This window comes from Chlorocebus sabaeus, chromosome 10, assembly GCF_047675955.1.
Source record: "Chlorocebus sabaeus isolate Y175 chromosome 10, mChlSab1.0.hap1, whole genome shotgun sequence".
Lineage (NCBI taxonomy): Eukaryota > Metazoa > Chordata > Mammalia > Primates > Cercopithecidae > Chlorocebus > Chlorocebus sabaeus.
The window spans coordinates 93,052,912-93,076,948 of record NC_132913.1 but is presented as its reverse complement, the minus strand read 5'-3'; the positions used below and the strand labels follow the sequence as shown (position 1 = coordinate 93,076,948).

Genomic DNA, 24,037 nt, shown 5'->3' with positions numbered 1-24,037 from the left:
ACCATGTGACCCAGCAATCTCATTATTGGGTATATACCCAAAGGAATATAAATCATTCTATCATGAAGATATATACACGTGTATGTTCACTGCAGCACTATTCACAATTGCAAAGACATGGAATCAACCCAAATGCCCATCAATGACAGACTGGATAAAGAAAATGTGGTACATATTCACCATGGAATACTATGCAGCCATAAAAAGCAATGAGATCATGTCCTTTGCAGGACGTGGATGGAGCTGGAAGCCATTAGCTTCGGCAAACTAATGCAGCAACAGAAAACCAAACACCGTATATTCTCACTTATAAGTAAGAACTGAACAATGAGAACACATGGATACAGAGAGGGGAACAACACACACTGGGGCCTGTTGGGGTGGCAGTGGGAGGGGGAGCATCAGGATAAACAGCTAATGCATGCAGGGGTTAATACCTAGGCGATGGGTTGATAGACGCAGCAAGCCACCATGGCACACATTTATCTATGTAACAAACCTGCACGTCCTGCATGTGTATCCCAGAACTTAAAAGACTAAACCCGAGAAAAGAAAACCAACTGAGTTAACAACAAAGAGTGTGATTTTTATTCAGTAGGATTAGCATCATGGGGGTGATGTGGATTATCTGTGGAACAGCTCTACTTGGAGGTTCCCTAGGCACCTCAACCTTATGAGTACAAAATTAAACAAATCACCTCTCCCTAAACCTGCTGATCCTCCCATGGTCCCTTTGGAGAATGTCATGGTTCATGTAGTTAGCCCACTAGGAAGCTAGACTTCTCTCTCATCCCTGCTCCAGTCATACATCGGGTTCCAGCAAATATTCTCTTAGCTATTCACGGCTGTCCACTTTCACTGCTGCAGTCTTGATTTAGGCTCAAATCCCTGTTCAAATGGACCATTCCAATAGTAATAGTATATTAGGACTCAAAGACAGGCAGGCAAAGTTGTGGGTCAGCTTCAGAGAAGGGCAGGTCAACAGTGCAGAACTGTAGGATCAGTGCATGTGACTCTGAAGGACAGCTGAATTCTACAACTATCTAGTCAGTTGCTACCAACTTTGAAGAAATGTTGAGGACATCACACTCTCAAATGAAAGCATGGTAATACTTTAACCATAGGACCAGCCCAAACTGGGCCTACTCTGTTGATAACAGAATAAAGTTACCATGTAGGTAAAACAGAGCCAAAACTGTAAGTTGGGTAACCCAGGCATGTGCAAGAGAAAAAGCTTTGACCTCTAACAACACCCAGAACCAAGGATTCCTCCCCACAGAACCAAGAAGATTCACACATGACTGGAACCTGAATGCAGGAACTCTTTTAGAAGTGAAGGGTCTGTTGGCCTGGAAAATCCAGGGCTAAAGTCAGCCTCAACATACCTTAATGTAAATGGTTGAAATTGAAGTTCTCCAATGAGAGTCTACAAAGCCAACATTCCTAAATATTTTCCCTTGCCCTCCGACACTTCAAAGCTTGCCCCAGACAGCAAATGGGGGAGACAGATTTGAGCCCAACTCCTTTTTCCTTGCTGTCTGGTCTTGCAATAAAGACTTTCTTTTCTTAAAAGTTGGTGCCATGTTATTGGCTTCTATACTCATCAGGCAGTGAGACCATTTGCCCGATAATACAACTTCTAGAGACAGGTGAATTCAGTCTTTTGGGAACTGTGTGAACATTTACATTTTTTAGATGTAGTGCTATGAAATTTAAATACTGATAACTTAATTGGTAAGAGCTTTTTGCATGTGCCTCAATGTAAGATCTACCATAAACTTTTAAAAAAATTTTACATCTGGTAATCTATTCCCCCTAAATTTATAATACTAAGTGAGGTTTATATAACATATTTCATGAACCTCTGGGTTCACTTTCTGATGTAAGAAATGAGCATGTCTCCATTTTGTTCAGTTCTACTCTAATTGTGGTTATTTCTTTTCTTCTGCTAGCTTTGGGGTTGGTTGGTTCTTGTTTTTCTAATTCCTGTAGGTGTGATATTAGGCTGTTAATTTGAGATCTTTCTAACTTCTTGATGTAGGCATTTAGTGCTATGAACTCTCCTCTGCTTTAGCTGTATCTCAAAGATTCTGGTATGTTGTGTCTCTGTTCTCATTAGTTTCAAATAATTTTTTGATTTCTGCCTTAATTTCATTCTTTACCCAAAAGTCATTCAGGAGCAAGTTGTTTAATTTCCATGTAATTGTGTGGTTTTGAGAGATCCTCTTGGTATTGATTTCTGTTTTTATTGCAGTGTGGTCCAAGAGTGTGGTTGGTATGACTTAGAGTTGTAAAAATGTACTGAGATTTGCTTTATGGCCAAGCACGTGGCCGATCTTAGGTGTGTCCCTGTGCAGATGAGAAGAATGTGTATTCTGTGGTTGTTGGGTAAAGTATTTTGTAGATGCCTATTAGGTCCAATAGGTCAAGTATCGAGCTTAAGTCCAGAATAGCAAACAACTAATGCTGTGAGTGGGGTGAAGTCTCCCACTACTATTGGGTGGCTAAGTTTCTTTCTAGGTCTCTAAGAACTTATTTTTATGAATCTGAGGGCTCTGATGTTGGGTGTTGGGAGTATATATATTTAAGACAGTTAAGTGTTCTTGTTGTATTGAACGTTTTATCATTATGGAATGCTTTTTGTCCTTTCTGATGGTTGTTCATTTAAAGTCTATTTTATCTAAGATTAGCAACCCCTGCTCTTTTCTGTTTTCCATTTGCAAGATACATTTTTCTCCATTCCTTTACTTTGAACCTATAGGTGTTGTTGTGTGTAAGAGGGGTCCCTTGAAGACAGCAGACATCTGAGTCTTGTTTCTTTATCCAACTTACCACTCTCTGCCTTTTAAGTGGGAGTGTTTAGCCCATTTACATTCAAGGTTAATATTAATATGTGAGGATTTGATCTTGTCATTGTGGTGTTAGCTACTTGTTATGTGAACTTGATTGTGTAGTTGCTTTAAAGGGTCTGTGGGCCACATACTTAAGTGTGTTTTTGTGGTGGCAGGCATCATTCTTTTGTTTCCATGTTTAGCACTCCCTTAAGGGCCTTTTCTTAAGGTAGGTCTAGTGGTTCCTTTGTATTTGTCTGTCTGAAAAGGATTTTATTTCTCCTTCAGTTAGAAGCTTAGTTTGGCAGGATATGAAATTCTTGGTTGGAATTTCTTTTCTTTAAGGATGCTATAAATAGGCCCCTAGTCTCTTCTGGTTTTTAAGGTTTGTGCTGAAAGTCCACTACTAGCCTTATGGGGTTTCCCTTCAAGGCAAGTGACCTGTCCCTCAACTCACACAGTCAGAATGGTCTTTGTTAAAAAGTCTAAAAACAACAGGTGCTGGTGAGGCTGAAGACAAAGGGAAATATTCATACACTGTTGGTGGGAATGTATATTAATCCAGCCACTGTGGAGAGCAATTTGGAGATTTCTCAAAGAACTAAGACTGAACTACCATTTAATCCAGTAATTCCATTACTGAGTGTATATCCAAAGGTAAATAAATCATTCAACCAGAAAGACACATGTTTATTACAATGCTATTCACAATAGCAAAGACATAGAATCAACCCAGATGCCCATCAACTCTGGACTGGATAAAGAAAATGTGATACATATACACCATGGAGTATCATGCAGTCATAAAAGAACTAAATCATGTCCTTCAAAGCAACATGGATGCAGCCAGAGGCCATTGCCCTAAGTGAACTAACGTAGAGATAGACAGTGGGAGCTAAACATCGAGTACACACAAACATAAAGATGAGAACAATAGGCACTGGGGACTACAAGAGTAGAGAGTGAGGGAGGGGGGGAAAAGGGCTGAAAAACCAAGTATTTATGCTCGCTATTTGGAAGACACACTCATTTGTAATCCAAGCCTCAGCATTACATGATATATTTAGGTAACCAACCCACCCATCCATGTACTCCCTGTATGTATAATAATAATAATAATAATAATAAAAAGAGCACACTAGTAGTTTAATTAGGATAAGGTAGTCAAAAGACAAATGCATCTGGGACCAATGTAAAAATGAAGAGTGCTGAGTTTGCTTCTGGGTAGGAAGGATTTGACATTAGTACCTCCCGATTCTGACTCTATCTCATCTCCATGCCAGCTTCCTGTGAAAAGGGCTTCCCTCATCCTTCTCTCAATTCCCTGGGCTTTTTGGTACCCCCCTCAATTGCAGGGAGGGCATGGAAGGAAGCATAGCCTAGTCCCAGAGTGCCACTTGGGGTTTATTTGGATTATGGCACCCTATTTGGCCACAAACATGATTACATACATTTTGGGGATTATTATTCTAACATTCTACCCTATACCCAGCACCAAGGCAATGGGATCCATTACCCAGCACCAAGGCAATGGGACCTATATAACCCCATACCTAGCACCAAGGCAATGGGACCCATTCCCCAATTTCTACCAGATAATAAATGGAAGTGCTTTTGGCTCCTCTCTATTAATTTTGACATAGAATCTAAGCACCCCATGATAATTTTCACTAAAGGGTGAAGGGTAATTTTCAGCTTTCATTTCAGTCTATGCTAAGCTGGTTCCAAAGCCCCAAGCTGGGCCTGGTAGGCACACACAAATCTCTGCTGTTGGCTGCCCACAGCCCTCCCATCCAGAATCCACCTCATTATTTGGCAGAGCACTTTGGAGATAGCATCAGCACGAGAGATTCTATATAATATCACATTCTATTCAGCTTTCATTTTTGCAGATGAAATGGATTTATAGCACAAAGGTTACTGAACTGTATTGTCAAGATGATTTTCAACAAATAATAAAAGTTATTAAGAGGTTCTTAGGTATTGATGGCTTATGGTGAGCTCCCCCCATCCTGCCTTGGTCTCTTCTTACTCTGGCTGATCATTACATGGTTGATAAAGACTGGTTATTAATGTAATTACAAACCTTTTACGTTCAAATCTTCTTTTATTGAAATTAGAGCATCCTTTGTCATTTCTCCTTTTGCTGTAATACAGCCTGTCAGCCTACCTTCCTTGGGTTCCATACTTGCCTTTGATGCTGGTAAAATGGAGCAGCTAGCAAATCAAGTCTTATAATAGCCCAAACTGATGAGGGCTATGAAATTACTCTGCTCTCATCATTACTTCTTCTTCTTGTTTTTTTTTTTTTTTTTTTTTTTGGTGTCAAATGTTCTTGTACAGTTACTCACTGTCCTGAGCCTCTCCATAACCCTCCTCCCATGCCCTACTCTCATTCCTTTTAGCAAACTAGTATGTGAGTCCAGGGTTATTGATGAGTGCTTTTAAAAAAGAGACAGCAAGACAAGCTTTTATTGTGAGTGAGCTCCTTCAGATGTTATTTCATCCTACATTGTTCTCTAACTCCCTGATTTATTGATTTATTCCTTGAACAAATCAAAGAAAACTGTAAGTTCACCCTTTCTTCTATTTCTTTGAGTGCTGCTTTGCTCCAGCAATATTTGGTGCTGGTTTATGTACCAATGTGAAATGGTTTCCCTATTTTTAATCACATGCCTTCTATCATTAGTATAGCGGCAATCTCAATTCTTAAAATCAGTCACGAAGCTGCAGCTTTAATAATTTAAATAAAAGCTTATCATAGAAAAGCAAATATTTACAAGTATGAGTAGTCTAATTTAAAGAAATTAATTAAAAGTAAATGCTGAAGTGATTTAAAACTAAAGAGCCATTACCAAATAAAATGTTATTTACCATTTGCCCCATGCCAGCTGGTTTTTGAACTTCAGAGAGATGGAATTCCAGGCTCTCCCTTTGCTTTATGGACCTCAGGCTTCAAAACCCACCCACCTGTTCTGGAACTAGGTTCATTTGCCCTCTATGGTGGGCAGGTGCTCCCACAGTTTTCAGTTCTGAGGGATCTCTGGGTGCATCAGTGCACTGGGGGGAGAGAGTGCAACTCAGAGGCTGAAGACTGGGCTTCAATTGTGCAAGGCACTTCTTGAAAATATGATCCAGGTGACTTCGCTTTTCCTGCACCTCAATAACCTCATGTATAAAATGGGAATATTAGGACTGCCTCTCCTCTCCTTGCAGGGTTGTGATGGAAACTGAATTTTAAAAGTGAATACACAGACAAAAAGACCAATCATACTGAGGCCCTCAATACTTTTTGAATTCGAAGTCACACTTAGTCTTTAAAAAATAAAAATAAAATTGGATCTTCTATGTGGAATATAATGTGATTGTCCAAAGACCTAGAATGAACAAGCAAATAAATGTGTAAACAAATCCAAACTTTATGGCTGAGTGGTATGGACCCTAAATGTCCTACTCTACTCTGATATGTCAGGGTGGAAAATCCTCTAACAGGCTGCAATTTGTAGGCTCATTTTTTATATGCTCCCATCCCCCACACACTGTTTAAAAAATTTTCAGCTAGTGGCTGACACTTCAAAGTCAAGGACTTTCACATAAAAATTCAGCTTTCCTGCTTTTCTTTAATCTCAGGACTTGCCTTCCTTGGAGGCCATGGTCAAGTGAAGCTGTGCTCTTGAGGAAGGGACTTTGTCCTCTTTAGGCTCTGCTCCTGCCTGCTTCTCTCACTGACATTTCCCATCTGCCCCTACAGCTATTTAGGTTTGCAGTCCCTGACCCACGTGAATAAATCTTGCTCTCTAGATTTCCACATCACTGCGTTCAGTTTGCATCCTCTGCTAATAGGTGTATGCCATCCCAATTCCCTACTTTAAAGAGCGGAAGTGTCCTGGGAGGCAGACTAAAATTTCCATCACCTTACCTGGTTCATATTTACATCTTAAAAAATACATTATCCATAAATAACTCCAGGCAAGCGACTGCTGCAGTAGTGAGAAGGGACCTTGAATAGGAGCTCCGGACACTGGGTCATATCCCAGGAAGTTTCAGACAAGTCACTTGACTTTCTCAGGCCTTATCTTCAACTCTGTGAAACGAAGGCATCTGAGTAGGTGTCCTCCAATGAGGTGACAGGGGTTATAATTTCATGGCCCTGCCAGAAACCACACAGGCTCCAGGCCAAGATGACCTCAGCTCACGTTGCTGCCCTTCAGCCTGACCTCTGCAAGGGTGATCCTGACTGGGCCTCTTCACTTATCTGTGCCTTGGTTTCTCCATCTGTAAAGTAATATGTGCTTTTCTTCTCAAGAGTGGATGAAATGATACGGGTGAGAGCACACTGGAGGAAAGCTGGCATAAAATGAATCCACGATCTTATATTACTTGTGTCTCTGAGGCTGCAACTAGGAAGGGAAACTTGCTCTGCCTAATGGGATTTCGGGATCAGAATTTGCAATCCCTATTGACAGCATTATGCAGATATTTCCACAGCCAACAAGGTCATACTGTGGCATTTCTACCCCACCTCTCGCTACCGTAATACTGGATCTCAGTTAAAGGGTAAATGCGTCCCACTGCAGAAAAGGGGGACTCTAATTTACCTTCTTGTTCCATGTTCCATGCGTTTTATGAGGAATGTATGTAGTTAACTGGTATCAGGTTGTTAAGCAATTTGATGAGGTGTGAACTAGCCCTTTAATTGTTTTATTTACAACATACTTATCCTTCACTAACATCCCACTGGGGAATTTTCTACTTAGCTAATTAATTTAAGTGTGGTTTAGTGAACTAAAATTTGGTAAAACCAGAAGCTGAAAAATACCCATCAAAATTTTAGCAGTCTTCGAGCCATTTGTAATTGTGGGACTCACTCAGTTGGGGTTTTAAAAAATACATCAACTACAACCCAAAAATGAATTAAATAATTACCTTCACCACCATTTAAACAATAATAACATGGACAATCAAGGTGGGGAAAAATAACTAAATTTAAATCTACTTCTTGTTCTCTAGTATTTTTTCTGGTAGAAAGAAATGGCTTCTGGGGAACAATTCATTTGTCAGGGATAGGCAATCAGAACTGCTTTCAGAAATCAAATGCTTACTCTTAAGGAATAATGCTCTCCTCTTTCCTCTGTAGTTCTAAAACTGGATGGAGAAAACTTCTAATGTTATTCTGACTCAGAGGGCCATCTTACTCCTTGGTTGGTGACGGTGACAGCAATTTAAAAAAAAAAAACCAAATATAAAGTATATAAAAAAGGTATGGGCCACAATGTGTATCCAGGTTGCACCTAGCTGGGCAATGAGATGAAAGACAAAACACAGTGCATCAGTGCCATGGGGCATCTGCTGCAGGTGTGGCTTCTGACAAGGGGACTGCATTAAGGGAATCTTGAAGACAGAGTTCGGTTTGGGCAAGTAGCTCAGAGGCCAAGAGAAATGTTCTTGATTTGGCCATCTGTACTTGTTCCAGATGCCACTTCTTCCTGATCCTTTATTTCTGGATCAGATGCCCCTCCTATGAGCTAACTGAGTAATCATCTCAGAAATATATGTTATGATTGATTTAGATTTATGTGGTAAGATATATAAGATCAAGAAAAACCTTAAATATAACACAGGTATTATAGTTGCATGGGAAACATTCTGCCTCTACAGAATCAATAACCATTTTATTTAATCACTTGTTTTTTGGTGTGTCTCCAGTGAACTGTGAGTTCTGTGATGGTAAGGACTATTACTGAGTTCACTGTTCACTCTCCAGTTCCTGGCTCATGGTAGGCACTCACTATAAAGTTTATTAGTGGATGTTCACTGGAGATTCCTGTTGTGGGAAAAAAGGGGTTTTCTTTTCTTTAAATGGGTACTCATTTGAGTTTCAGCCTTGTACCTTTCTCTCCCAGTGACTGGCATCTTGTTTGTTGCCTAATGACCAAGCTCCCAAGGCATACAGCAATTTCAATGAACCAGTCAACCTTGATGTTACGCTCAGTCCTCTGTTGTAAACAAGAGCATTGGGCTCTGAGGCAAAACACCTGGGTTCAAGTTCCAGCTCTGCCATTGGCTTTGAATGAGAAATTTCTCTGTGTGTATTTTTCTTCACTCAGAAGTGGGAATTATGATACTAAGCAAGCTCCTCGGCCTGCTGGGAGAAGATAAAATTAGGGAAATATGAAAAAACACTGTGTAACCAACAAAGCCCTATTCAACTGTAAGACATCATCACTGGTAGGATTACCCCTCCACCTTTCTCTAGGTGTGACCATTAAATGAGATCCTAACCTTGAATCTTAACATCCATGGCTGGGTGTCTTCGTTCCCTGCTGGACCATCCGGATGCCAACAGAACCTTTGCCTTTGTCTTTTATGAGATTCTTTCTCAGGCTTTGCTCTCCTCTGCCTGTGAGGACATTGGATTTTTATCCAAACTGGACAGCTTCCTTTTCTTCAGTGACCTGAACCACCAGAGCTTCTCCCAGAGCTTCTCTTTTTATCTCGTCTGACTGGGGCCCCTCAGGATTCCCTCCTTGTACGTCTGTGTTTAGGTTCCAGCCAACCTTGAGCTCAGCAATCCTGTCCATCAACACAGACCCTGCATCGAGCATCAAAAGATGAGACATCAGGGAGGTTAGGAGCAATGGTTCTGGGCTTCCAATGAATGAATCCTTCCTCAATAAGACAGTCTCAGTTTCCTCCTCTGTCAAATTGGGATAGTAACGGTTACTTGCTTCCACTGAGTAGCTAGGAGGGTTAAATGAGAAAGTCTGTAAAGCACTTAGCCCAGTGCATGGGTGTGGCAAGTGACTGATAATGGTAGGCAGTTGTTGTTATTACTCCTGCCCCAACTTTTTATTTATTCTTGATTCCATAACTTCTCATGTGCTTTTCTCAGTCTTCCAAATATTCAAATATGTTTACAAGCTTATTTCTTCTCCAAAAATCTGCTTCCTCCAGATGGAAATGAAGCAAGTTATCACCACTTTCCCAAAATTCATGGACTATGTTCATTGAAAAAACTTATACAAAATACACTAAAATGTACACGCTCCCTAAACAGTTTTTTGTCTTGTCCTAGTTATATTCTAGATGTCTAATTGCTACTCCTTGGTGGGTCTACCTTGATGTCACCTCTCTGAGAAATGCTGGATGACTTAGGCTTTGGACTGTTCACATTCTCAGGGAAAGACAAACACAATGACACGGGGAGCTCTACAGCGAGTGACAGATGCATCGCAACCCAGAGGAAGTTGGACAGCAGCCAAGAGACCATCCTGATCGCAAAACAGACATAACTCTTGTCTCTCTTGTCTTTTTCCTTTATATGGGATTATCTGATGAATCACTGGACTATATTTACTTGAGGAAGTGTTCTTGAAGCCTGTGGGTCAAATGACGAGACCGGAAGTAGAGAGGGTTTGGTGTATTGGTCTGACAGATCATTTTTTAGGGATTTGGTACTCATCCTACTACTTGTGAATATGTGGCAACAGCTTCTGCTTTTCTCCTTCATCCTTGATCCTCTTCCTTTCTTCCCTTGTGATCCGAGTTGAGACAGTGGAAGAAAGTTGCTGTTTTTGCCAGTCTAGCATCTGTCCTACCTTATCCTGGTGACAGCCTTCTGTTCTTATAGGAATCATTCCAGGCCCACTCTCAGTCCATGTGGTTCAGGTGGAATGACTCCATGCTGGACTCCAGAGGGGCATGTGACCGGGGTCTGGACCATCAGAACGTTCCATCCCCTCGGGCACAGTGATTGTGTATGGTTAAAAACATACCCCAATAAAAGAGACGATCCTAGGACTTTGGTTGGAAATGTTAAAATGAGAGGATCCCTCTTTTGTGGAGTAGCTGAGAAGAGGGGAAGTAAGCCTGATGCTGTGGGCAGCCATCTTGCCACCATGCTGGAAGAGCGTGCCTGAGACCAAAGCCAACAATGAAGAAAACGGTCGAGAGATGGGGAGAAAGAAGCCAAGTGCCGACAGCCTTTTGAGATCCTGGGTAGCTGAACCTGAAGTCTGTCCTTGGAGTTTTCAATTCAGTCACATTTACCAATAGATTTCTTTTCCTGTATTGGATAAATCAAGTATCAGAATAATATGTAGAGAGAACAATAATGTTTACCTATTGTCCGTGTGTACATTCATGTGTTGGTATATTCATGCCAATAAGTATGAATGTAAGTACTAGAGGATAAAGTACTTAGAAAGAGCTAGTGGTCATTCACTTTGGAAACCACCTGCGGTGGGGGAAAGTTTTGTTGTAGCTTATGCTTCTTCAGCTTGATATAGCTTTCAACATCTCCAGGGTGGAGAAAATGAAAAGCAAAAGACCTAGAAGAATTTCTCTTTCAGCTGTGATAAAGATGTTAGTGGACAGGGAAATAGGAGAGGCATGGAGTGTAGGAGGGTGCCTGATAGATTTTTGGTTCCTGACAAACTTCCTTTAGGCTCAGCTATCTGTGCTTATAACTAACTTTAATAACTACATATGCACTTATGTTAGTCTACTTCTGAGAAAGTGAATCATCCCTAACTGGAGTCCTCTAGCAATTCTCCAATAGGAGACAACATTGTGAGTGTGCAATTAATTTGCAATTAGTTGTATAAATATAAAACATGCCAAGACAGTTTTTGCCTGCTCAGATCCAAGGGAGTAAATAAAAAAGGAAGGTACAAAAATGACACCACTTGCCCATCTCTTTCAGCCTGCTCCTCCTTCCAGACATAGAAACATGCACCTTGATTAGTTCCTCATCTCTGTCTGCATCTCTCTATTTAGAGACAGCATTTGAGATGGGACTGGATCGGGAGTGAGGTCTGGAGAGCCTGACTTTGGTGAGATTATAATCTCATCTTGTGGCATACTGATTGGATAAAAAGAGTAATACGGCTCAGGATTTTATTGATTGATTGATTGATTGAGACAGGGTCTTGCCTTATCACCCAGGCTGCAGGGCAGTGGTGTGATCACAGCTTACTGCAGCCGCCTCGACCTCCCAGGCTCAAGAGATCCTCCTATCTCAGCCTCCTAAGTAGCTGAGACCACAGACATGCACCAATATGCTCAGTTAATATTTGTATTTTTTGTAGCAGTGGGGTTTTGCCCTGTTACCCAGACTGGTCTGAAACTCCTGGATTCAAAGGATCCACCTGCCTCAGCCTCCCAAAGTGCTGGGATTACAGGCATGAGCCACCATGCCCAGATAGAGATGCTTATTTGAATGGCAGACTATTCTGTGGCCCAAGAATATGGAAATTTGTTTCTAAGGAGCAGCACAAAGCAGCCAGACTTGCTTGGGTTCTCTCCTGTGCTTTTGAAAGCCAGGGGATTGTGGAGATCCCTGAGAGGTGGAGTTTGCCAGGGAACAGCAAGGGCCATAGCAATGGAAGATTTCCTAAGAACTCAAGCTCTGCCATGACATGGACTAGCAAGTAAAGCCCAGATGAAGATGAGCTTCTATTTTCTTTAATTAAAAATCTTATTGAAGTATAATGCATATACAATAAATGTATCCATTTTAACTGTTCAGTTCCATGAGGTTTTACAAATGTACACACATCTGTACCACCACTAGCATCAAGGTTACAGGTCATTCTTAATTCCACTTTATTCACTGATTCCTTTTTTTTTTTTTTTTTTGCCACCTTTTAAAACTGAGCTTTCTATAACTCTACAGAAGACATGCAATGCACACACACATGCACGCACACAAAATCTTACACTTGAAAAAAAAACATTACTTGTCTGGAAAAACTCCAATCACTCATGTTTGATAAAAATTGCTGAATGTATTAAAAAAATTCAGGTCTGGATGAGTAACAAAAATAAGAAAATTGAGCTGTGGAAAGAATTTTCTGGGATAGATACAAAGTATTGAAAATTGAAACTTGGAAAATATGCCACGTCATCTCAATCACAATTTTCTATTGTTTTATGCATTTATGTCACAGGGAACCTTTTTAATGAGAAAAATACAAAGTACTAAAAAAGAGTGTGCTTTCAATGAAATAATTTTCATGACTCAATTAGAAAATTCACAGAACAATACAAGTAGAATGTCCGCTTAGTATGGTTGAAAACAGAGAGTTGTCTTTTCTGACACCTTCACGTGGAATGTCTGGAAATTTTCTCCTCAGTTGTTTATTTCTTCCCGACTTTTTGCCTTTCCTTCTTGTTCTGCCTTAAATATTAGTTGAAAGCCCACTGCGTGCAGGTGCTAGGCAGAGGAGGCAGTGGTGAAAAGTCAAAGCCCTGCCTTTAGGCCCTCCCTGCCCTTTAGGAACGCATGGCCTTTGCTTTCCATGTTGTAAATCCACTCTCATTTTCATCCTGCTTCTAGAGTATCTGTTGCTGTCTCTGCAAAGCAGGGCTATAAATGGGAAGCTGGGAAAAGAGAAGGGGAAAGAAAAAGGGAGGAAACGAAATAGCTCAGTAACTCTTTTCCATGTGATGAAGACTAGCAATTCTATTTATTTTCTCACTGTGTGTCAGGGGTAGAGTTCATGGTAGAAGAAGATTTTAAAACTCCAAATCAATAAAAAGCAAAAACCCAACTAGAATAGTCCAGTCCCTGAGTGCTTGCCTGAAATACAGCAGCTCTACCTACATTAGGGAAAGGGAAAGCCACAGAGAGAAGTTAAGGTCAATGCCAACACAATGAGGTACCAGAAGCTTTTAGTATTACTGCATTTCTTACATGTCAGGAATTTGGAGAAGAGTATAAACTGTTTCTAATGGCCATGGTATTATTATTGAGAACATTAGAGTGGTGATTTATTAAATATGGATAGTACAATAGTCAACCATCAGATATAAATCTGATATATTCTAGTGCTGATTGTGGTCATCAAGAGTTTTAAGAATAGGCCTTCTGAATCCTTTTCCATTAAATAGCTTCTTCATAAAAATGCTAAGAAGCAAAACCAAATCTACACCGCAAATATAATTGTGGCTTACAAAGAAATGGAAACAATTTGCCCCATGACCAGTGACTTCCGTGATTTTTCAAGATGCAATGATTCATTCAAATACCACATTAGTAGGTCTTCTGGTCAACTGTGCTTATCAATGTGGCTCTTAACACACGCCAATGTGAAGTTTACTTGTTAAGGCCAAAGGATGAAAGTGGATGTGTTGACATAGAGACTCTTTGCTCTTGGAAGAAAGACTCGAGAAATTCACAGTGCTAGTTGTTACAAGAAATTTGAAATGGACAAAGGGCAAAGCCTTATAACAGCCACCACATACTTGGTATCAATGTTTACAACTTGTGAAATATTAAAAAAAAATAATAACCACAGGGATGTTTGGCCCAGATTGAAATTTTGCAGTGGCCTTTGTACAACAGAAAACTATTACACCATGCTAGTCTGTGTCGGTGCTAAATTGTCCCCAATAACTGGGCATCAAATACTAGGCAATGTGTCAAGTACAGGAAAATTGTGACTTAGAATGTGTGAAACTCTGAAACCCAAATAATTTTATCCGTATGCCAAATTCCTGAAGACATTATATATATGTATATAAAATATATATAATATGTATATAATTTTGTATATCTTAAGGCTATGTATAAAGATGGTTAACAACAGGAAACAGAACATTTTCCACTGCCTTTTTAAAATAAAGGTCAGACCAGACCATATGGAATGAAATATCTGAGATGAAGAATATTCTCCAGTAATCTTTTCCCAACAGAACCCTTTCTGGATATTAGGTGACAAGACAGAAAATCATAATGGAATAATAGCCTTCCACATAAAAGAATTATGGTAAGTTGACATTAGGTTGAGCTGCAGTCCAGGCAAAATGAAAGGAGTTCTGAGCTGAGCCTGTCACAGAGTCTCTAAAGGAGGACAATCAATATGTGTTTTCTGACTGTCTTCCTCATATTCGGCCTGCAGTAACTTGAACTGAGAATTGGCTTTTTATGGAGATTTATTACAATAGCATTGCCATTCAAGAATAGGCGGCTATCATCATAAATAAAGAGCAGACACAAAGGGACGTGAAGATCCAAGACAGAGAATTTGTCAAGATGGGTAAATCATGAACTTACTTATATTGCAAATAAATACACACTATGAAAGCCATCCCTCATTAGGAGAAAATCTTTTTTTCTGCCCTGGAAAAACCAAGTCAAGCTGCTGTGTTTTGAATTTCCTCACATTGGCCTTCCGAAAGCTCAGAAACCAATGCCTGGACCGTTGGTTTATTGAGGATGTAGGCTGCTCTGATAAATGTAAGATGTGGGTTCCCGTGACCGCCAGACCTGCTGTGGCTGGAGAGCGGATACTTAGCATCCACAGTGCTGACAAGGCTTTCTTTCTGCAAGAGCCCACAAAGCTACTGAAATCCAGTTCAAAGCCCTTCCTGAAATGTGAGGGGGGAGAAACAGCTGACTCCTGATTCCCCACCCTCAAAGCCCTAAAACCTGAAGAGGCAGGGCCTAAGTGTCCCCCACATTTCCTTTGGACATTGAAATCTGTGTAAGTGAACATGTTTCCATGTTCCACTTTGTTGTTTCAGCTGTTAGGAGAGCTGGGGATATCAATTACTCCCTGCCTGGAGAAGTGACCTGTACCAACAGCCCCTGCCACACAGCTGGCCTCCTCCCTCCCTAACTGCTCCCATTTAAATAAATGCCTGCCGATTCTTCCAGAGGCTACCATCCTTGCCTTCTCATCCCCACTTAAATGATTCATTAGGTTGGATTAACCCTTTAAAAACTACTATTTACCAAAGGGTCCCTGGGGATTCTCACATACTCCATCATTTTTAGCCATTATAAACAGCCAGCCCCAGCAGGGTGCAATCCACTTTAAGGTTACTCAGGTTGACAATGTGGGTTCTGTTAGCCCCAATTCACTTAAAAGCCCAAGACAGCATTTACTTTGTGGGACAGGGCATACACATTTTCATCTCCCAGCCTGTGCATTCCAAATATGCCTCTTGCCATAAACACCTAGGCAGGCATTCCACAAGAAAGATTAAACCGGAAAGGAGTGAGCAATCATTCCAAGGCTGTGGGGTTACGAAGGACCTATTTTCATGCCTCCACTACTCAGGCCTCCATTTTGGTTGGCGTCATTTTCTGCCCATAATCAGCGGGTGTGCACAATGAGTGGTGCCTGTCAAACGGCCATTTGTGGGTGCAATTAGACACCTGTGCCTTCAACAAGTTGCAAGCACCTAATTGTGTCTGCATGTAGCCACTTGTGGGTGCAATTATCCAGAAATCCAGGTGTGCCTGGTATTATGCACAATTTAAGGGGAAAAAAGTGTTTTCCAAAAAAGAAGGCTCAGGTTGAACATGTGCTCTTCAAACTTTCAGCAGGGTGGTTCAACAGGAGCTACCATCACCATATATAGATGGAGCCTCTTTGTCAGAGGGTCTACAGCAGTGCTACCCCAGGAGAAAATAATGCAAGTCACATATATCATTTATTTTTATTTATTTATTTTTGAGATGGAGTCTCTCGCTCTGTTGCCCAGGCTAGAATGCGGTGGCACAATCTTGGCTCACTGCAACCTCTGCCTCCTGGGTTCGAGTGATTCTCTTGCGTCAGCCTCCCGAGTAGCTGGGATTACAGGTATGTGCCACCACACCAGGCTAATTTTTGTATTTTTAGTAGGGACGGGGTTTCACCATATCGGCTAGCCTGGTCTCAAACTCCTGACCTCAGGTGATCTGCCCGCCTTAGCCTCCTAAAGTGCTGGGATTGCAAGCATGAGCCACTGTGTCTGGCCTCACATATACAATTTAAAACTTTCCTGTATCCACATTCACAAGTAAAACTAATTTTAATAATTTATTTTACTTAACCCAATATATCCAAAATATGATAATGTCAACAATTAATCCATATAAAAAAATTTATATTTAACATTCTTTTGCTTTTGGCATTAAGTCTTGGGACCTGGTGTGCATTTTACATTTAAAGTATATCATAATTCAGACACATTTAAATGTCTGATAGCCCCACGTTGCTGTGACTACCATATTGGAGTGCAGATCTACAAAGAATTATTTCCAGTTGTGATTAACTGCTTGTAATTTTTGACTTTGAAGCATTTTCCTAAATACTTCCAAAATCAAGTTTCCAAGACAAAATATTTGAAAATGCCCTGTAGTGTCTTAGGGTTGTCATGGGTAACATGGCTCTTTACTGTATAAATTCCCAGCAAAATGAAGGAGAACGTTTAAAATCTGCGCCTTCCTCTCTGTTTTACAATTTATGAGGAGCACATTGGGGCACTTTGGAAGTGACAGGCTTCCAAGGTTGTGTAGACAGAGTTAGAAGATGGGCCAGTAGAACTGGAGGTGAGGTGGAAGAGGGGGATGTAAGACAGGAAACGGAAGTAGATTAAAGATTGTAGCAGACCTCCGTAGTATCCTTTGCTATATATCAAAATGGTTGTTCCAATTTGTCCAAATGAGTATGGTTTTAAGATCATTTTACAAAAGGTATGATTCGTGTTGGTTGCATTTGGGACTATTGAATTAAAATTTGGCAAGAAACGCTTCAACTGTGAAATAGATAAATAATGGAACCTTACATGATAGGGATGTGGTGAGGATTAAATGAGTGAATACATATAACATGCTTAGAACAGGGCCTAGCACGCAATGAGGAGTCAGTGACTATTAGCTGCTTTCATCCTCTTCACCACCACCATCATGATGTCTATTCTCAAGCTAATCCAGAATAGTATGTGCATCTCTCTCTTTCTCTCTCTCTCTCTCCCTCTCTCTCTCTCCCTCTCTCTCTCTCTCTCTCTCTCACACACACACACACACACACACACAGCTTAGGAGGAGAGAGATGACTAACTTCTTTGCATATGATTTCCAGCATTTCCTAATTCCTTGTCATCATTGCCATGCACTCAGATCAGTTCTCTGAGTTCAAACAGCAAATGTGAACAGCTCTGATTCTCCCATCCATTCTTAGCAGACTTTCAAGCTGATAACACAGGCAGTGCCTGAGTACTTGTTAAATGAAGGCTCAAAACCACTTGCTATGCTCTAATTTTCATTTCACAAAAGAATCCATGGAGAGCATATACTGTGCATTTTCTGTCCTGGATTACGAACAACCAGAATCTCCCTGAATCAAGAACAACCAGTTCCATATACATTTGTAACAATTAACTTATATTTCTATACAATTAGGTTATATATTTACACCCTTCCCCCCACCCACCACAAGCACCCATTCCCTACTACTCTGAGAATGGCCAGTTCAATGACCGAGCAGTCCTGAATTTGGTGCCCTTTACCCCAGCTGTCACAGGGAACTGAAGGCTCAGATATCTCTTCCTCATCCCTTCTTTTTTTCTCCCTCACCTGCATCAGTTGGCAAGGGAATTGAGCATGCCGCTTCCCTACGAGCATCGACATAAACTCCTCAGTTACTTTATCAGAGGCAACGCCACCTCCTTTACTAGCTCCCAATCTCCTTTCCCTGCCTCTCTCACTCCTCCCTAGACACGTAGGGGGGGAAAAAACAACAACAACAACAACAACAACAAAAAAAAACCCTTCCTTGTTGCTCTTAGTTCCACTTGTTCTGTGTTTCATTGCCAAAAATAGTTGACGAAAAGAGAATAATCTAGAGAATTTTTAAAAATCCCCAAAGGAATCAAAGTCATCAACATGGAGAGTGGCCAGATGCCTCCTTGAGAACCTCAAACACAGCTTCCAGCTACTTCCTCATCCTTCTCTGATTGAACCTGCTTTTTCTCAAGCACAATTATTAAAATAGATGAAACATGATTACTTAATTTTATTTTTTTCTGCTTTAATTACCAGCATTGTAATGGTATTCTTAAAAGTACTGTTTCTTCATTCTGTTTCCGTTCATTACTTCTCATCTTTTATGAGACTCTAGTGTGTAAAGGCAAGATGATAGGAATGATCCAGAGTCTCTTAGCTGCAGAGAATGCCCACACCAGGGCAGGTGTGTCAGCCGAAGTCCCACAGCAACCATATTTGTAAGCCGATTTTCACATGGACAGCGCTTCACTTATATGAGCTAAGTAGATTTGTGCTTGTCTGGCAATCTGCTTACTGCATAGTGCATCATTTCTACAGGAAATGCACCCCAAGTTCTAGGCCAGCTGGTGTAGACACACAGGCTGTAGAAACAGCCCGTGTGAGATCGAAGACCAATTGCATGAGGGATGGATTTGGGTTGGCTAACGCATGCCTTCTCATCTAGTCATTTCCAAGTGCCAACCAGAAATGAAGATAGCAGGACCAAGCTCCCCATTTGGGAGCCAAGTTGCTGCCAGGCTGTGTGGACCATCTCTAAACCCATCCACAAACATTGCCACAGAGGCGATAACCTTCATGTGCCTGAAAACTGGAGTTATGCCCACTTCTACCATCTTTTTATTCTAAAAAAATAAAGTTTTTAGATGGTTTAGGTATCTTTTTTAAAAATTTAATTTTTGGTTTTTATGGGCACATAGGAGGTGTATCTATTTACAGGGTGCATGTGATGTTTGGGTACAGACATACAATGTATAACGATCGCATCAGGGTAACTGAGGCATCCACCACCTCTGCATTTATCATTCCTTTGTGTTAGGAACATTCCAATTCCACTGTTTTAGTTATTTAAAAATAGATAATAAATTATTGACTGTAGTTACCCTGGTGTGCTATCACATACTAGATCTTATTTATTTTATGTTTCTGCATCCTTGTGCACCATGTGGAATATTATTCAGCCATAAAAAGAATAAGATCCTGTCATATATATATATATCTATATACACACACACACATATATATGAGACAGGATACAATGTCATATATATGTGTGTATGTGTATATATATACACACACATATATACACATATGACAGGATATAAATGACAGGTGAGATATATATATATATATATATATCACCCCCAACTCCACATTCTCTTTATTCATTTGTTTGTTGATAGACGCTTAGGTAGATTCCAAATCTTGGCTATTGTGAACAGTGCTGGAAGAAACGTGGGAGGGCAGATATCTCTTTGATATACCAAAGAGATATACCAATTCCCTTTCTTTTGGGTATAAATGCTTAGGTATCTTAACGAAAGCATTAGTTAATGCTTAATCTTATTCAAATACTTGCAATATGAGCATTTTGTCAATTAAAGATACATATTCCCAAAAGTATCCTGGCATTTTATACTCGGATTGCAGTCAAAACTTACTTTATATTGCAAGTCACTGTCACTATGAAATAGAATAATTTATAGTGAAATTTCTCATGATAATTCTAAAGAAGGCTATTCTAATTATTTCATCAAGGAGAGTAGCTTTTTTTCCAAGGCATTTTAGTGTCTCGTGCCTTCCCATGACTCACCAAGTGAAGAATGCAACAACCATCAGTAGAATGATTGAAACAGAGGAAGGTTTTCAGTCTCCCTTATATGACTATCATTAAGAGATCCATTCATGTTTCCAAGTTCAATTCTTTGTGATTAATTCTTTTAAAAACTCCAGTCATATAGAGTGAGACATATAAGGCACCTTTTTTAAGGCTCTGAAACTTACTCCTTGAATTTTTGTATAGTTAAAAAATAGGTAATAGCATAGCTTTTGGTGCAGATTGGAGACAGCAAGTTGTTGATGTGTGTTCCCAGCCCGCCCTCCGGTCATGGACACTCAGTCCCAGCCATGAAGCAATATCAACATGCCCTCCTGTTACAGTGTCACCACTCACATGTCATTCCCATTATTACAGATGTCAAGGAAGAGACCGGAGAAGCCCATTTTATTATGAGCATGAATGATAGCGAGAGATTGGACCTTCCAGGGGCACTCTGCTGAAATGGGTGATTCAGAGATACTGTGCGTCATACTTGAAAAAAGACCTAAATTTATTACATTTAATGTTTAATATAAATCACTAAACCTGAATGTGTTATAAAAATGAGCTAAAATGCTGCTTAACAGACATTATTAAAGAGTCTTAAGTATGGAGCCATTTCTAATTGGTAAAAGTTCACAGATGAACACTTCTTGCAAGTACTCATTTTTAAGAAATATTTCTTCCAGTAAGAAGGCCCTTATTTCAGTGTGAGATATAGTCCAGGGGACAAATCTCTTTACGGAAGTATCATCTTTAAGTTCACAGAAGGAATGTCAGTGAAATCTATGACTTAAACTTCATTCACCCCTTACTTAAATGTGAGAAAAATCAAGTTTAAAAATAATTAAGAATACAATGATAAACAGTCCAAGGTAGAGTGCTTGGAATAAAACTGCTGTATAAGGCAATACATGTCAAGAGCCAACTGGCCATTATTACTGCCCCCAAAATTAAAAAAAAATAGTGCAGAAAATTATGGTGTTTTTAAAATCCTGATTAAAGGATATAAATATGGGTAGTTGAAATTAATCTGTGAAAGAATATACTGTCATTTCAATTAGAGAAAAGGGAATCCTTCTTTAACTGTCACCCCTCAACAAAGGCACCACCTTAAATCAGGCAAGGTTGGCCTCCAAAATGGGACGAGTGCAGTAAACCAATTTTCAGCCACAAAATGTGATTTGCAAAATTGGTTTGAAGTAGTGCTGGCTGGATACCACCTCTGCTGGGGAGTGAAATTAAAACTGTCATCCATTCACACACAGTCCCAATAGCTTAGCGGCCGCTGGTGTGTGCTGGTTCATAACCACAGCTGCCTTCCCTGTCGGCACAGACACCCCTTTGGGGACTCTGCTCCTTCACTTTGTTTATTAGAATTCTCAAACTGATACTGGAAAGGTACCTCTGGATCACAGGGGAGACCTCATCTCTGAAGATGAGGATGAGAATGAGAGCGCCAGGAAAAGCTGATGATGCCACAATAGCCTTTTTTCTTCCTTAAATGGGCCACTCAGGGTTTTCTATTAATTCTTTAACTTGGACATACCTCACCTCCACCCCACTCCATTTTGATTTTCAAAATACAGGTGCTCAACCATTCTCATTTCTTTTTTGAAAACAGACTTTAGGGCACACAAAAATAAACAATTAGAATGCTAGGAAGATAAATATATTTTCTTACAGCTTCAAAAATTTGTTTTATGGGAATATTTACATTTTTACGTTTTGCTATTTAGTTGTTCATTGTGTTACTTGTGTTCTTACACTGGATACACTTTATTATAACATAGCTCATTATAATCATTTTTTGAAAACACATATTTACCAAATACCTACTATCTAACTAGGTACTGCAGAGAATGTAGAAAAGGTTTCAAGAGATGGCCCTTACCTTATTCTTTCTGGTTGGGAAAAGCTTATTTTTTTCTGATTGGGAAGATGAGTTTAAAATGCATTTAAAAAACAGAAAAAGTAAGATAATTTGACAGGATGTGTCAATGCAAGAATCTATATAATAATGAGATAGATTTTGACTTTGTACAGTTAAATCACTAATTGTTATGTGATAGTAAAATCTGGATATAACATGGTCAGCCTGAAAGGTTGGCTTTGGGTCAATCCATTTTTACACCACCAATACCTTGATACCATTTTTTTCTCATGATTTTATTTTATCATTCATTCTTAAGATTCTGGCTTATATTTCTTTATCTTGTAAGGATACATGTTTTACTTATGTTTCATAGTAGACATACCTTCATCTGCTTGTGTACTTTGCCAATAATTTCACTATAGCTTTCTGTATGGGTGCCAAGATGATTATAGGGTTATAGATGTGTCTGTTGTAAACTTCTTAAATGTCACAAACATGCACAAGAGAATGGTCTGTCTTTTTTGGGGAGGATCTTGTTCTTTAGACATGCATGGTTATAGTATTGACAATGAATATAAAACTCTTGCTTTGGATGACATGATATTAATGAAACTCTAGTTACCACATTGTTATTTGGAATGGACACACAGAAGCCTGCCTGATCTAATGCACTGGTAACACTGTCGATGTAAAGAGAGGATAGTGAGAGAAGTGGAGTCTGTGAGGAAATCAATTCCTGGGGCAGATGTTGCAGCTTATCAGTGGAAGAGTGGTTGCTCAGGGGCCAATGAGCAGGGTCCTTGTGAATATCCCTGGTGAGAGACAGGCTACAAGTAGCTAAAGAGTGGATACACACTGATACAGAGTCAATCCAGTGAGGTGACCTCTACATTTACTCCACTAAAAGCAGAAAACTTAGGTATATGCCTGCAGTCTAAACTGCTTTCCATCAGCATGATTCTTATCAATGTTCCGGAAATAAATGTTATAGAAGAGTTCATAAAATATGGAAACAACTTTCTTTGGAAAGCAATGGGTAGTTCTGAATCAATCCACAAGACAGGCCAAATACTCAGGAAGTTACTTCGGTAGCTTTAAAAACTAACTGCATTGAACCAGCTGACAAGAGCAGGGAGACTTGAACACTCTTGGAGACACTGTTATCGTAAGTGAAGATCCCTTTAAAAAAAATATTCCCACTGTGTTTGTCATCACAGGAAAAGAAACATTGTAAGCATAATTCATTTTTCAGCTATCCTTGAGAAATCGTTAAATACATGTTACCCATTTACTCTTTCAGTCTTTGCTTTTTAATTTTTTGTTCTGTAGTTCGGCCCATACGGGATCTGAATATAAAATCCATGTACGTTTGCTTTCTCTTTTATAATTCCACCTATCACCCTCGGTGCATCAAATCATCTGAATTATTTAAAATATTTTCTCATTTCCTACCACATTTTTAAGGTTAAAAAATGAAGAAAAATATTTTCCTCAAGCACTTCTTTTGGCCCTGATGGACATTGTTTTCATTTGGTTGGTTTTTGAAATAGCAAACAGGATACTAAAAAATGTACTCAAGTCCTAGTTAATGCACTAAGACAAGAAAAAGAAATAGAAGGTTTACAGATAGGAAAGGAAAAAAAAACTCTTCATTTGCAGGTGACATGATCATCTAGGTAGAAAATCTGGAAGAACTGGCAAAACCCCCCTGGAACTAATAAGCAATTATAGCAAGGTTCCAGAAGACAAAATTAATATACAAAAGTCAATCACTTTCATATATACCAGTAATGAACAAGTGAAATTAAAATTAGAAACACAATACCATTTATACTAGCAGCCCTCAAAAATGAAATACTTAGGTATAAAGCTAATAAAATATTTATAACATCTAAGGAAAATTATGACATTCTGATGAAAGAAATCAAAGAAGACCTAAATAAATGGAGAGACAT

The 24,037-nt window shown here is 39.7% G+C and overlaps 1 protein-coding gene across 5 annotated transcripts in view; it reads right to left on the bottom strand.

Annotated features, from left to right (window-relative positions):
* The window catches only part of PARD3B (par-3 family cell polarity regulator beta), a 1,089,129-nt gene that overhangs the window by 21,048 nt on the left and 1,044,044 nt on the right, over positions 1 to 24,037 (bottom strand). The window contains exon 23 of one of the 5 annotated variants that reach the window (XM_073019965.1): positions 8,367 to 10,896. The exons of the other annotated variants lie outside the window; for them this stretch is intronic. Within the exon in view, the coding sequence (XP_072876066.1) occupies positions 10,647 to 10,896 (250 nt within the window). The 3' untranslated portion in view covers positions 8,367 to 10,646. Of the gene's footprint in view, positions 1 to 8,366; positions 10,897 to 24,037 lie in introns of those variants that run through there. 5 annotated transcript variants of the gene reach the window in all.